Genomic DNA, 15509 nt, shown 5'->3' with positions numbered 1-15509 from the left:
CCCTCTCTCCTCTCCCCCCCTCCTCTCCCCCTCCCCCCCCTCCTCTCCCCCTCCCCCCCTCTCCTCTCCCCCCTCCCCCCCTCTCCTCTCCCCCTCCCCCTCTCCATCTCCCTCTCCCCCTCCATCTCTCTGTAATCTTTCCCTATCGAGTATTTCTCCACTTGCCCCTTTGGAAAGTTCCTGTTGAATCAGCTTCCACCGTCCTTTCAGGCAGTGCCTTCCAGATCACAACAACTCGCTGTGTTCACAATAAACATTCCCTCATCTCTCCCCCTCCTCACCCCCTCTGGGTTCTTTTCCCGATCGCCTTCAATCTGTGTCCCCCTCTGGTCCCCGACCCTCCTGTCGCTGGTAACAGTTTCTCCTTATCACAAACCCCCTTCCCCGATTTGGAACGACTCAATTCAATCTCCCACTTAACCTTCCCTGCTCAAGGGAGAATGACGCTCTCCCCCTCCCCCCATCACCCCCCCACTCCCATCAAACTCCCCTCCCCTCCCAAACCCCTCCTCAACCCCAACTACCCCTCCTCACCACCCCACCCCAAGCTGCTCTCAGATTCCAGGTGAACTGAAGACACTCGTCTACTTGGAGACGAGAAGGTGGGAAGGTTCCCCACCACCTCTCCCAGGCCATGACCTCCTTCCCCAAGTGTAGGTTCCCACAGAAACTGAAGATGCAGGCACAGAGCGAGCGTGAGAGAGAGAGAGACTCCCTCTTTAACAGGGGTCTCTGACAGAGAGAGAGAGAGAGACTCCCTCTTTAACAGGGGTCTCTGACAGAGCGAGAGAGAGAGACTCCCTCTTTAACAGGGGTCTCTGACACAGAGAGAGAGAGACACTGTCTTTAACAGGGGTCTCCGACAGAGAGAGAGAGGCTCCCTCTTTAACTGGGGTCTCCGACAGAGAGAGAGAGAGACTCCCTCTTTAACAGGGGTCTCTGACAGAGAGAGAGAGAGAGAGACTCCCTCTTTAACAGGGGTCTCTGACAGAGAGAGAGAGACTCCCTCTTTAACTGGGGTCTCCGACAGAGAGAGAGAGACTCCCTCTTTAACAGGGGCCTCCGACACAGAGAGAGAGAGACTCCCTGTTTAACAGGGGTCTTTGACAGAGAGAGAGAGAAACTCCCTCTTTAACAGGGGTCCCTGACAGAGAGAGAGAGACTCCCTGTTTAACAGGGGTCCCTGACAGAGAGAGAGAGAGAGAAAGAGAGAGAGAGTCTTAAGAACATAAGAAATAGGAGCAGGAGTAGGCCATCTAGCCCTTCGAGCCTGCCCCGCCATTCAATAAGATCATGGCTGATCTGAAGTGGCTCACTTCCACTTTCCCGCTTTCTCCCCATAACCATTAATTCCCTATCTGTCAAAAACCTATCTACCCGTGCCTTAAATATATTTAGCGAGGCAGCCTCCACCACTTCAACGGGCAGAGAATTCCAGAGATTCACCACCCTTTGAGTGAAGAAGTTCCTCCTCAACTCTGTTCTAAACCGCTCCCCCCCCCCCCCCCCCCCCCACCTTACCTTGAGGCTGTGCCCTCTAGTCCTGCTGTCCTTTCTGAGCGGGAAGAATCTCTCTACCTCTACCCTATCCAACCCCTTCATTACCTTATACGTCTCTATAAGATCCCCCCTCATCTTTCTAAACTCCAACGAGTACAGACCCAGTCTATTTAGCCTCTCCTCATAATTCAACCCCCTCATCTCCGGTATCAGCCTAGTGAACCTCATCTGCACTCCCTCCAAGGCCAATATATCCTTCTGCAAGTGCGGCGACCAAAACTGCACACAGTACGCCAGCTGCGGCCTCACCAGTGCCCTATACAGTTGCAGCAAGACCTCCCTGCTTTTATATTTTATATTCTATATTATATTTTATAAAGTCTTCCTCTTTAACAGGGTCTCTGACAGAGAGAGAGAGAGAGACTCCCTTTTTAACAGGTTGCTGGGAAGCTGAGAGATTGTTGAGTTGCTGGGGAGTTTATTTGTGTGGAGTGTTTGAGTTCCAGGAAAGAACAGAGAAAATTCCAGCACAGGAACAGGCCCTTCGGCCCCCCTAACCCTGCACTGACCATGCTGCCCGACTGAACTAAAACCCCCTACCTTTCCGGGGACCATATCCCTCTATTCCCATCCTATTCATGGATTTGTCAAGATGCCCCTTAAAACTCACTATCGTATCCGCTTCCACTCCCTCCCCCGGCAGCGAGTTCCAGGCACCCACCACCCTCTGTGTAAAAAATCTGCCTCGTACATCTCCTTTAAACCTTGTCCCTCACACCTTAAATTAAAGAGTAATTGACTCTTCCACCCTGGGGAAAAGCTTTGGTGAAGGGTGTAGTCTACTCAGCCTGGGGCCTGTCAGGAGAGCCTTGCTGTTAGGTTGCTGGGAGCTGCAGTATGGTTACACACTGCATTCCTGCTCTCTGCATTACTGGGATGAGTAACACACATTCTTCACTGAAAGCCAGCTGGCCAGAATTCAAAACAGCTCTCTCTGGGTGTGTCTGAGTACAAATCGGAGCCCAAATCTCCCTGCCCACTCTCTCTCACACACACTGACACTAACACACACACACATACAGAGTATCTCTCTGTCACACATACACACAGTAAAAAGTCTGACAACACCAGGTTTTAGTCCAACCGATTTATTTGATAATAGACTCACAAGCTTTCAGGGTTAGCCCCTTCGTCAGGTGAATGGAGAGTTCTGGCCTCAGACAGAGCATATAAAGCACAGACAGTTAGTAATCTCTAAACTGTCTGTGCTTTATATGCTCTGTCTGAGGCCAGAACTCTCCATTCACCTGACGAAGGGGCTAACCCTGAAAGCTTGTGAGTCTATTATCAAATAAATCGGTTGGACTAAAACCTGGTGTTGTCAGACTTTTTACTGTGTTTACGCCGGCATACCCACATCACACATGCACCCATACAGAGTTTCTCTCTGTCACACACACATGCGCTCCCTCACTGGTACACACACTCGCTCTCTCACAATCACTCTCCCACTAACACTGATTCTATCAGACATACATTCAGTCTCAAACACACACCCACATGCTGTACTTGTTCCCACACTCTCACACACAGACTCCCACTGTCACTCACTTGCAGCCACTTAAACACTCTCACACAAACCCTGATGCATTATTTCTCTTCCTTGCATTCTTTCCCTGTCCACCTGTCACACTGGGTGGAACTTTATGGAAATGTTTCTTGGTGTCCAGCCAGTGCGCCAATGGGAGAATTGGAGATCTGGCTGTTTCTAACTGCTGCAAGCAGTGGGCGGGACAGAATTCACCAGCCAGTCTGTACAGGGAGTTACTGTGTTTGCACTGCCCTCTGATTCTGCATGTGCACGATAGCAACTATAGACGCCCTTTCAGAGAGAGAGCTGTCAGGCCTCTGCTGCTGAAGAAAGCCTCAAACCCCCCCCCAACTATCCCCCACCCACTATGGCAGGGGCCCGTGGCCGATCACAAGCCCCACACCACCTGGAAACGCAACCCCTGCCCCCTCAGCCTAGACTAGTTGAGCCCCCCTATCCTCCCACCATACCAATTGTCATCAGAGAGGCAGTGGGACTCCCGCCTTCCCCCCGCACCATACCGATCTGAAGCGGTGCGGGTTGCCCCAGCTGGTCCTAAGTCCGCCCGATCCCCTTTGATCCCGCTCCACGGGCCAAACCCCATGGCACTGTCTGGTGGACATTACCCAGGTGCCCAAGGGTCAGCATCTCCCCCTACCCCCACCTCCTTTTCCCTCAGCCTCTGTGGTGGGGTCTCTTGGGGTCTCTCCCTACGACTGTTCCCTGTTGATGGAGAGCAGATTGTTTCCCTGTCAGAGAAAATAGCTCCCGGTGCGGTCAGGGAGGCAAGTGAGCCACATGATCGCGTGAACACCATTCCAAGGAATTTTAACTGTTTATTCAGCTTTTCACCAATCTCCAGCGAGAGGTGGACCTCGCTGGAAATCTGACTCCCACAAACTCACAAGAGCCAGGAGATCAGAATGATCCTGATTTACTCACCTTTCACACGGGTTTACCAGCGATGGGAGAGGCAAACCAGTAAAATTCCACCCTGTCTGTCTCTCCCCCCCACTGTCCGTCTCACCCCCTCCATCCGTCTCTCCTCCCCCCCCCACTGTCCGTCTGTCTGTCTCTCTCCCCCCTCCCTCCCCCCAACCCCCCACCCACCGTCCCTCACTCTCCCTGTCTCTTTCCCTCTCTTTCTCTTGAGTTAATCTGACCTCTGTACGTGACGACATGAGGGAAGTGTGGACAGCTCTTTCTCCCGCAGAGAGCCCACAACTGTGAGAGTGTACGTGGAGTGCTGATAGAGAACCACTTCCTCCGAGTGTGTGAGGCATCACCCTCCCATCAACAGGAACACCACAACTGATATGGTCACACTGAGGGCCACAACACAACAGCAAAGGGCTACATGTCACACTGCGGCAGAGAAAGAGAGAGTGAGAGACACAGAGAGCGAGTGAGAGACACAGAGAGCGAGTGAGAGACACAGAGAGCGAGTGAGAGACACAGAGAGCGAGTGAGAGACACACACAGACAGAGACTGTGGGTGAGAATTGAGAACAAATAATGGGTCAACACGCAGGAATTTAGATTTGAATTTCTTTTATTAGTGAGCTTTGGAAATAGAGGAAAATACAAAATACTGAACTGCACACATTGGAGTGAGAGAAAGTAGTCAACATGTTTCACACAACTAAACATTGGTCACAATGGTTCCTGCATGTAATACAGAATATTAAAGCTCCAGAGCAAAGCTCCCTCTACACTGTCCCCCCATCAAACACTCCCAGGACAGGTACAGCACGGGGTTAGATACAGAGTAAAGCTCCCTCTACACTGTCCCCATCAAACACTCCCAGGACAGGTACAGCACGGGGTTAGATACAGAGTAAAGCTCCCTCTACACTGTCCCCATCAAACACGCCCAGGACAGGTACAGCACAGGGTTTTATACAGTGTATCCATCAAATTGTCTCCCTCATCAATTTCCCCTGATCTTAGCTGAAAAAGAAATGGCAAGCTCCCTCCCTCCCTCCGTCCCTCCCAGAATGGGTGCAGGGAGCGGGTGTTTAAGTCCTGATGAAGATCAGGCGACTGGAGTAGATGAGATCAGCCAGGTAGACGAGGAAGTTGAAGCCAGTCAGGACTGCTACTGCTACCCTGCTGTCCCACTGGCAGCGCCGGTTGTTACAGGAGGACGGCCGGCTGGGTGAGCCGTAATGCTTGTCGAAGCAGAAGATGGGCCAGACCACCAGGGCGGTGGCGTAGAGGAGGACAGCGAGCAGGGCATAGGCGCCCAGGAAGCGGTCAAAGGGCACAGGCAGCCAGGAGGTACACTCGCCCACGCAGAGGAGGATGACAGCCACTGAGAGGATGAAGCAGATGCAGTAGACAGCAAGGCACCACTGCAGGCCCCCGTAATGGCTGTAGCCTGCCTCGGAGACAAAGACAAAGAGAACGCAAGCCGTGAAGCTTTCCACCACCTTCAGCAGACCTGGCGTGGTGGCCATGTAACCCGTCACCTCACCAGGCCGGGCGCGGGTCAGGGAGACCTCGCCACAGTATGCCACCGTGGCCAGGCACGAGAAGATGGTGGCGGCCACGCCATAACGGTACTGATCATCCGTCCTCCTCTGCTGGCTCACAAAGTAGAGTGGGTAGATGACGGAAGCGGAGAGGCACATGAGGGAGGCCAGAGCAGCCAAGGTGATGGGCCCATTGCGCCAGGAGACTGGCACCCGGCTCTGGAGGCCGGTAAACTCCACCACCAACACCAACAGGGTCGCCACAAAGCAGAAACACCACACAAAGATACACCAGCCCCCCTCACGCCCGGCCCAGTTTTCCACATGGACCACCAGGCTAAAGGCCACACAGGCAAACAGGCAAGCAGCTACCCTGACATAGCCCACTGGATTGTTCAACACTCGTACGTCCCCCACCGCCATCAGATCCCGTCCTGCTTCACGTCTGAGTGTCTTCGGCTGGGTTCAGGGTTGAGGGTGAGCTCCTTCCTGTCTGGGTCAGGCCCTGGGGTAACACAAGAAAGGCACGGTTAGACACTGGGGCTCAGCTGCTGGGATGCGAATGCAATGGTGGGGGTGGGGGGGGTGCACTGGAATCACAACCCCACCCTCCGCCAACAACTGCTCCACAACCTTCCCCCCAGCAAGGAGTCAGTTCCCTTGGGGAGCCCCCAACCCCCAGTGAGAGATCAGTCCCCCTGGGGAGACCCCAACCCCCAGTGAGAGACCAGTCCCCCTGGGGAGACCCCAACCCCCAGTGAGAGACCAGTCCCCCTGGGGAGGCCCGTTCCCCCCCATCCCAGTGAGGGATCAGTTCCCCTGGGGAGACCCCAACTCCCAGTGAGAGATCAGTCTCCCTGGGGAGGACTGTCACTCCCCTCCCCACCCCTAGTGAAGGGTCAGTCCCAAAAAAGGGCACAGGGTCACAGCAGAGAGTGATAGAATGACTTCACCTCCCTCCCTATCTCTGGAACCTCCTCCCCCCTACAATTCTCACCCTACTGTTGAAATCCCTCCCTATCTCTGTAATTGCTTGGGTATGGGGTATATCAGAGTGTTACAGTGAGGAGTGTGGGGTATATCAGAGTGTTACAGTGAGGGGTGTGGGATATATCAGAGTGTTACAGTGAGGGGTGTGGGATATATCAGAGTGTTACAGTGAGGGGTGTGGGGTATATCAGAATGTTACAGTGAGGGATGTGGGGTATATCAGAGTGTTACAGTGAGGGGTGTGGGGTATATCAGAGTGTTACAGTGAGGGGTGTGGGATATATCAGAGTGTTACAGTGAGGGATGTGGGGTATATCAGAGTGTTACAGTGAGGGGTGTGGGGTATATCAGAGTGTTACAGTGAGGGGTGTGGGGTATATCAGAGTGTTACAGTGAGGGGTGTGGGGTATATCAGAGTGTTACAGTGAGGGGTGTGGGGTATATCAGAGTGTTACAGTGAGGGCTGTGGGGTATATCAGAGTGTTACAGTGAGGGGTGTGGGATATATCAGAGTGTTACAGTGAGGGGTGTGGGATATATCAGAGTGTTACAGTGAGGGGTGTGGGATATATCAGAGTGTTACAGTGAGGGGTGTGAGGTATATCAGAATGTTACAGTGAGGGATGTGGGGTATATCAGAGTGTTACAGTGAGGGGTGTGGGGTATATCAGAGTGTTACAGTGAGGGGTGTGGGATATATCAGAGTGTTACAGTGAGGGATGTGGGGTATATCAGAGTGTTACAGTGAGGGGTGTGGGGTATATCAGAGTGTTACAGTGAGGGGTGTGGGGTATATCAGAGTGTTACAGTGAGGGGTGTGGGGTATATCAGAGTGTTACAGTGAGGGGTGTGGGGTATATCAGAGTGTTACAGTGAGGGCTGTGGGGTATATCAGAGTGTTACAGTGAGGGGTGTGGCGTATATCAGAATGTTACAGTGAGGGGTGTGGGGTATATCAGAGTGTTACAGTGAGGGCTGTGGGATATATCAGAATGACAGGAGTGTGGGGTATATCAGAGTGTTACAGTGAGGGGTGTGGGATATATCAGTGTGTTACAGTGAGGGGTGTGGGGTATATCAGAGTGTTACAGTGAGGGGTGTGGGGTATATCAGAGTGTTACAGTGAGGGGTGTGGAGTATATCAGAGTGTTACAGTGAGGAGTGTGGGGTATATCAGAATGACAGTGAGGGGTGTGGCGTATATCAGAGTGTTACAGTGAGGGGTGTGGGGTATATCAGAGTGTTACAGTGAGGGGTGTGGGGTATATCAGGGTGTTACAGTGAGGGGTGTGGGATATATCAGAGTGTTACAGTGAGGGACGTTTCCGTGCTACAGAAGCTTGTGGCAAACAGGAAATTGCATTAATGTAAACGTGATGCGTGGGATGACTCTGAGATAATGTGCAGAAAATTGGTGTCTCTCACTGGTTGGCGGAATAGTGAACTGCTGCCCCTGGAGCACATGTCTGTACATCAGCAACAGCACTCAAACCCCACTCTGACCCCTTTAGCTCAGACATTCCTTTCATACATGCAAAATGGATTATCTACAGTGCCAGTAGATGTACCGAGGTAGATGTATATATTCTATGATTTGAGCTCCATAATCCAGGCTGACACTCCCCCCGGTGCCAGTACTGAGGGAGTGCTACACTGTCGGGGGTAGATGTATATACTGTCGGATTTAACTCCATAATCTAGGTTGTGGAGGCTGAATGGGCCTTCTCCTGTTCCTGTGTAACAGGCTCGAGGGGCTGAATGGCTTCCTCCTGTCTCTTTGTGACTTGATTTGATTTAAATTATTGTCACATGTATTAGTAGAGTGAAAGGTATTCTTTCTTGCACTATACAGACAAAGCATACCATTCATAGGGAAGGAAAGGAGGGAATTCAGAATGTAGTGTTACAGTCATAGCTAGGGTGCAGAGAAAGATCAATTTAGTGTGAGGTAGGTCCATTCAAAAGTCTGACAGCAGCAGGGAAGAAGCTGTTCTTGTGTCAGTCGGTACGTGACCTCAGACTTTTGTATCTTTTTCCAGATGGAAGAAGGTGGAAGAGAGAATGTCCGGGGCGTGTGGGGTTCTTAATTATGCTGGCTGCTTTTACATAAGAACATAAGAAATAGGAGCAGGAGTAGGCCATCTAGCCCTTCGAGCCTGCCCCGCCATTCAATAAGATCGTGGCTGATCTGTCGTGGCTCAGTTCCACATTCCCGCCCTCTCCCCATAACACTTATCAAAAACCCCCTTCGCTTATCAAAAACCCATCAACCCGCGTCTTAAAAATATTTAGCGAGGCAGCCTCCACCACTTCAACGGGCAGAGAATTCCAGAGATTCACCACCCTTTGAGTGAAGAAGTTCTTCCTCAACTCCGTTCTAAACCGCCCCCCCTTTATCCTGAGGCTGTGCCCCCTAGTCCTACTATCCTTTCTGAGTGGGAAGAGCCTCTCCACCTCTATCCTATCCATCCCATTCAACATCTTATACGTCTCAATGAGATCTCCCCTCATTCTTCTAAACTCTAACGAGTACAAGCCTAGTTTATTCAACCTCTCCTCATAGTTCAACCCCCTCAACTCCGGAATCAGCCTAGTAAACCTCCTCTGCACTCCCTCCAAGGCCAAAATATCCTTGCGTAAGTGCGGCGCCCAAAACTGCACACAGTACTCCAGCTGCGGCCTCACCAATGCCCTATACAGCTGCAGCAAGACCTCCCTACTTTTATATTCAATCCCCCTCGCTATGAAGGCCAGCATCCCATTCGCCTTCCTGACCACCTGCTGCACCTGCAGGCTAGGTTTTTGTGACTCATGCACAAGGACCCCGAGGTCCCTCTGCACCGTCGCCTGCTGCAGTTTTTCGCCACGTAAGTAATAGTTCTTCCTACCATTATTCCTACCAAAGTGGACAACCTCACATTTGCCAACATTAAATTCCATTTGCCATTTCCTGGCCCATTCGCCCAGCCTATCTAGATCCTTCTGTAGACTCTCCACACCCTCTGCACAATTTGCCGTTCCACCAATCTTGGTGTCATCAGCAAATTTCGACACCATACACTCGGTTCCCTCCTCCAGATCATCTGTATAAATGGTAAATAGCTGAGGCCCCAGCACCGACCCCTGGGGCACTCCACTAGTCACCAACCGCCAATCCGAATAGCACCCATTGACCCCCACTCTCTGCCTCCTATTTGACAACCAATCCTCTATCCACGCTAACACCCTATCCCCAACTCCATGCCCCCTGACCTCTTGTGAGGCACCTTGTCAAACGCCTTCTGGAAATCAAGAAAGACCACATCCACCGGCTCTCCTCTATCCACCGCCCTAGACACATGCTCATAGAACTCCAATAAATTCGTCAGACACGACTTCCTCTTAACGAAACCGTGCTGCGTCTGCTGTACCAAACAATTCTCCTCAAGATGCCTCGCTATATTCTCCTTGATCCTTTTCCCAAGGCAGCGGGAAGTATAGACAGAGTCAATGAATGGGAGGCTGGTTTGTGTGATGGATTGGGCTGCATTCACGACCCTTCTGTAGCTCCTTGCAGTCTTGGGCAGAGCAGGAGCCCAGACCAAGCTGTGATACACCATAGAAAGTATTCTTTTTGGTTGTATTTGTAAAAGTTGGTGAGAGTCGTAGCGGACATGCCAAATTTCCTTATTTTTCTGAGAAAGTAGAGGTATTGGTGGGGCTTTCTTAACTATAGTGTCAGCATGGGGGGACTAGGACAGGTTGTTGGTGATCTGGACATCTAAAAACTTGAAGCTCTCGACCCTTTCTACTTCATCCCATTGATGTAGACAGGGGCATGTTCTCCTTTACACTTCCTGAAGTCGATGACAATCTCCTTTGTTTTGTTGACATTGAGGGAGAGATTATTGTTGCCGCACCAGATTCTCCATCTCATTCCTGTACTCTGTCTGGTCATTGTTTGAGATCCGACCCCCTACGGTGGTGTCATCAGCAAACTTCAAATCGAATTGGAGGGGAATTTGGCCACACAGTCACAGGTGTATAAGGAGTTTAGTGAGGGGGCTGAGAACACAGCCTTGTGGGGCACCGGTGTTGAGGATGATTGTGGAGGAGGTGTTGTTACCTGTCCTTACTGATTGTGGTCTGTGATTAGGAAGTTCAGGATCCAGTCACAGAGGGAGGAGCCACAGTTTGGAGATGAGTTTGGTGGGAATAATGGTGTTGAAGGCTGAGCTGTAGTCAATAAATAGGAGTGTGATATAGGTGTCCTTGTTATCTCGGTGTTCCAGGGCTGAGTGCAGGGACAGGGAGACGGTGTCTGCTGTGGACCTGTTGTGGTGATAGGCAAACTGTAGTGGATCCAGGCAGTCCGGGAGGCTGGAATTGATTCGTGCCATGACTAACCTTTCGAAGCACTTCATAATGATGGATGTCAGAGCCACCGGTCGATAGTCATTAAGGCACACTGCCTGGTTTTTCTTAGGTATCGGGATGATGGTCGTCTTCTTGAAGCAGATAGGGACCTCAGATCGTTGTAAAGAGAGGTTGAAGATATCTGTGAATACCGCCACCAGCTGATCCACGCAGGATCTGAGTGCTTATCCGGGTATCCCATCCGGGCCAGTCACTTTCCCTGGGTTGACCTTGGAGAAAGCTGCTTTGACACCTGTAATGGTGACCCCAGATACAGGTTCATCCAGGGTGGGGGGCAGAGTCTCACTGACCTCTTGCTCAAAACGGGCGTAGAATGCACTGAGCTCATCAGGAAGGGGTGTGTTCGAGCCGGCGATTTTACATGAATTCATCTTGTAGCCTGTTATGTCTTGCAGACCTTGCCATATTCGGCGGGGTTTGGTGTGGTGAGCCTGGGATTCTAACTTAGTCCAGTCCTGTGTTTTGGCATCTTTGATGGATCCCCTTAGATCATATCTGGCTTTCTTGGATCATCATGATGTGGAGATGCCAGTGTTGGACTGGAGTAAACACAATAAGAAGTCTCACAACACCATGTTAAAGTCCAACAGGTTTATTTGATAGTAAACGCCAAAAGCTAGTGGTGTTTACTATCAAATTGGACTTTAACCTGGTGTTGTGAGATTTCTTGTATAGGTCAGTGTCGCCTGACCTGAATACCTCAGACCTGGACTTCAGCAAGCAGTGGATATCCCTGTTCATCCATGGTTTCCGGTTGGGAAACGCATGGATTTGCTTTTTTGGCGCACAGTCTTCTAAACGCTTACTAATTAAGTCAGTTACTGTAGTGGTGTACTCGTTCAGGCTGGTCGCAGAGTAAATATTTTAAAATTAAGGCTCGAGGGGCTGAATGGCCTCCTCCTGTTCCTGTGTAACAGTCTGGAGGGGCTGAATGGCCTCCTCCTGTTCCTGTGTAACAGGCTCGAGGGGCTGAATGGCCTCCTCCTGTTCCTGTGTAACAGGCTCAAGGGATTGAATGGCCTCCTCCTATTCCTGTGTAACAGGCTCGAGGGGCTGAATGGCCTCCTCCTGTTCCTGTGTAACAGGCTCAAGGGGCTGAATGGCCTCCTCCTGTTCCCGTGTAACAGGCTCGAGGGGCTGAATGGCCTCCTCCTGTTCCTGTGTAACAGGCTCGAGGGGCTGAATGGCCTCCTCCTGTTCCTGTGTAACAGGCTCGAGGGGCTGAATGGCCTCCTCCTATTCCTGTGTAACAGGCTCGAGGGGCTGAATGGCCTCCTCCTGTTCCTGTGTAACAGGCTCGAGGGGCTGAATGGCCGCCTCCTGTCCCTGTGTAACAGGCTCGAGGGGCTGAATGGCCTCCTCCTGTTCCTGTGTAACAGGCTCGAGGGGCTGAATGGCCTCCCATCCTAAGGTTCTGAAACCTGGATTTGAACTGTGAGAGGCTGGAGAAAATGACGCCATCTACACAAGCGGGGCCGAGGTGAGGTGATGGGAGGAAAAGGGGGAGGAGGTTTGGGAAAATGCAGACTATTTATGGTGCTAAAATCTGCTCTGGCATCTGGCCCTTATCCTGCACGACTCAAACTTTCCGAACACAGTCTCAATTCACCCCAAGCACACAGCAGCCTCATTCTATTTAATTAACAAATCCTAACCAACAAAATCAGAAAAAAGACTATCATCTGACTGGCTCGACTGACCCACGAGACTTCAGACCCCGGCCTTGAGCTCCATAATCCAGGCTAACACTCCTCCCAGCACCACCGCTTCCCCCCCCACCCCCGCTCTGGTGCCTGTATTGAGGGAGTGCCGCACTGTCAGAGGGTCAGTGCTGAGGGAGTGCCGCACTGTCAGAGGGTCAGTGCTGAGGGAGTGCCGCACTGTCAGAGGGTCAGTACTGAGGGAGTGCCGCACTGTCAGAGGGTCAGTGCTGAGGGAGCGCCGCACTGTCAGAGGGTCAGTACTGAGGGAGTGCCACACTGTCAGAGGGTCAGTGCTGAGGGAGCGCCGCACTGTCAGAGGGTCAGTACTGAGGGAGTGCCGCACTGTCAGAGGGTCAGTGCTGAGGGAGTGCCGCACTGTCAGAGGGTCAGTACTGAGGGAGTGCCGCACTGTCAGAGGGTCAGTGCTGAGGGAGCGCCGCACTGTCAGAGGGTCAGTGCTGAGGGAGTGCCGCACTGTCAGAGGGTCAGTGCTGAGGGAGTGCCGCACTGTCAGAGGGTCAGTACTGAGGGAGTGCCGCACTGTCAGAGGGTCAGTGCTGAGGGAGCGCCGCACTGTCAGAGGGTCAGTGCTGAGGGAGTGCCGCACTGTCAGAGGGTCAGTGCTGAGGGAGTGCCGCACTATCAGAGGGTCTGCCTCTTTTGTGAACAGTTATTAAATTGTGAACTATCTCGGAGATGATATATTGACACAGCGGTTGTGTAAACATACAGTGTGTACTGTCTGAGTAAAATATTCACTCAGTCTTACCTGTTAGCAGCTTTGACCAAATGCTGAGAGTCACAAATATTTATCTGGAAGTTTGGCTGGGTTTTAGTTCCGCCGTGGCGCTGAGGGTTTCTGCTTCCCGCTTCACGTCCTCCCTTCACAGTTCTTCCAATCAGTCGCCCCTCCTGTATTCTCTCTGTGTCTCTTTCTCTGTACTTCACTTGTTTGCTCTCTCCCTTCTGCACTCTCTTCGCTGCAATCCCCTTTCCTCCCCCTCTCTCTCTCTCTGTGTTGTCTTCCCCCTGGCTCAGCCTCTCCTGCTCACTCTCCCTTCTCTCTCTGTGAACAGTTAGTTTCTCCAGCAGGGAGTTGCTCCTCTGCGTCTGTCTGAGCAATGCCTCAGATTTTGCTGCTTTGGGTGTGTCCTTTTCGCACACCGCTCCTTTCTCTGACCCAGTGATTCATTACTTCCTGCCTTGTTCACTCTCAGTGCCTCATTACCTCTGTCTCTTTCTGCCTCTCTCTCTCTCTGTTCCTCTCTCTCTCTCTGTAGTTCCTCTCTCTCTCTTTCTGTAGTTCCTCTCTCTCTATCTCTGTCTCTCTCTCCCTCTCTCTGTCTCTCTCTCCCTCTCTCTGTCTCTCTCTCTCTCTCTCTCTGTCTCTCTCTCTCTCTCTCTGTCCCTCTCTCTCTATCTGTCTCTCTCTCCCTTTCTCTGTCTCTATCTCTGTCTCTCTCTGTCTGTCTCTCTCGGTCTTTCATACAGTCATTGAGGTTTACAGCGTGGAAACAGTCCATTCGGCCCAACTTGTCCATGCTGCCCTTTTTTAAAACCCCTAAGCTAATCCCAATTGCCTGCATTTAGCCATATCCCTCTGTACCCATCATACCCATGTAACTATATAAATGCTTTTTAAAAGATAAAATTGTACCCGCCTCTACTACTGCCTCTGACAGCCTGTTCAAGACACTCCCCACCCTCTGTGTGAAAAAATTGCCCCTCTGGACACTTTTGTATCTCTCCCCTCTCACCTTAAATCTATACCCTCTAGTTTTAGACTCCCCTACCTTTGGGAAAAGACATTGACTATCTAGCTGATCTGTGCCCCTTATTATTTTATAGACCTCTATAAGATCACCCCTCAGCCTCCTACGCTCCAGAGAAAAAAGTCCCAGTCTATCCAGCCTCTCCTTATAACTCAATCCATCAAGTCCCGGTAGCATCCTAGTAAATCTTTTCTGCACTCTTTCTAATAATATCCTTTCTATAATAGGGTGACCAGAATTGTACACAGTATTCCAAGTGTGGCCTTACCAATGTCTTGTACAACTTCAACAAGATGTCCCAACTCCTGTATTCAATGTTCTGACCAATGAAACCAAGCATGCCGAATGCCTTCTAAACCACTCTGTCCACCTGTGACTCCACTTTCAAGGAGTTATGAACCTGTACCCCTAGATCTCTCTCTGTCTCTCTCTCTCTCTGTCTCTCAATCTCTCTCTCTCTGTCTCTCACTCTCTCTGTCTCTCACTCTCTCTCTGTCTCTCACTCTTTCTCTGTCTCTCACTCTCTCACTCTCCCTCAGTCTCTCACTCTCTGTGTCTCTCTCATTCTCTCTGTCTCTCACTCTCTCTGTCCCTCACTCTCTCTGTCCCTCACTCTCTCTGTCCCTCACTCTCTCTGTCCCTCACTCTCTCTCTTAGTCTCTCCCTCAGTCTCTCGCTCTGTGTCTGTCGCTCGCTCTGTCTGTCATAAGAAATAGGAGCAGGAGTAGGCCATCTAGCCCTTCGAGTCTGCCCCGCCATTCAACAAGATCATGGCTGATCTGTCGTGGCTCAGTTCCACTTTCCCGCCCTCTCCCCATAACCCTTAATCCCCTCTCTTATCAAGAACCCATCAACCCGCTTCTTAAAAATATTTAGCGAGGCAGCCTCCACCACTTCAACGGGCAGAGAATTCCAGAGATTCACCACCCTTTGAGTGAAGAAGTTCCTCCTCAACTCCGTTCTAAACCGCCTCCCCTTTATCTTGAGGCTGTGCCCTCTAGTCCTACTGTCTTTTTTGAGCGGGAAGAGTCTCTCCACCTCTATCCTATCCATCCCATTCATC

At 51.3% G+C, this 15509-nt stretch overlaps 1 protein-coding gene across 1 annotated transcript; it reads right to left on the bottom strand.

Moving 5' to 3' along the window:
• Window positions 1-5090: 5090 nt before the first annotated feature.
• On the bottom strand, window positions 5091-13901 carry LOC145339371 (myeloid-associated differentiation marker homolog). Its single transcript, XM_080183814.1, has 2 exons — window positions 13444-13901; window positions 5091-6070 (listed from the first exon to the last, which is right to left on the bottom strand). Exon 2 carries the CDS (start codon window positions 5986-5988, stop codon window positions 5110-5112), a length of 879 nt encoding a protein of 292 aa, XP_080039940.1. The 5' UTR covers window positions 5989-6070; window positions 13444-13901; the 3' UTR covers window positions 5091-5109.
• Between the last annotated feature and the right edge of the window lie 1608 nt (window positions 13902-15509).

This window comes from Carcharhinus amblyrhynchos, unplaced genomic scaffold (assembly GCF_965287045.1).
Source record: "Carcharhinus amblyrhynchos unplaced genomic scaffold, sCarAmb.v2.hapA scaffold_432, whole genome shotgun sequence".
In the NCBI taxonomy this organism is placed as follows: Eukaryota; Metazoa; Chordata; class Chondrichthyes; order Carcharhiniformes; family Carcharhinidae; genus Carcharhinus; species Carcharhinus amblyrhynchos.
This window is presented reverse-complemented; position numbering and strand designations above follow the sequence as displayed.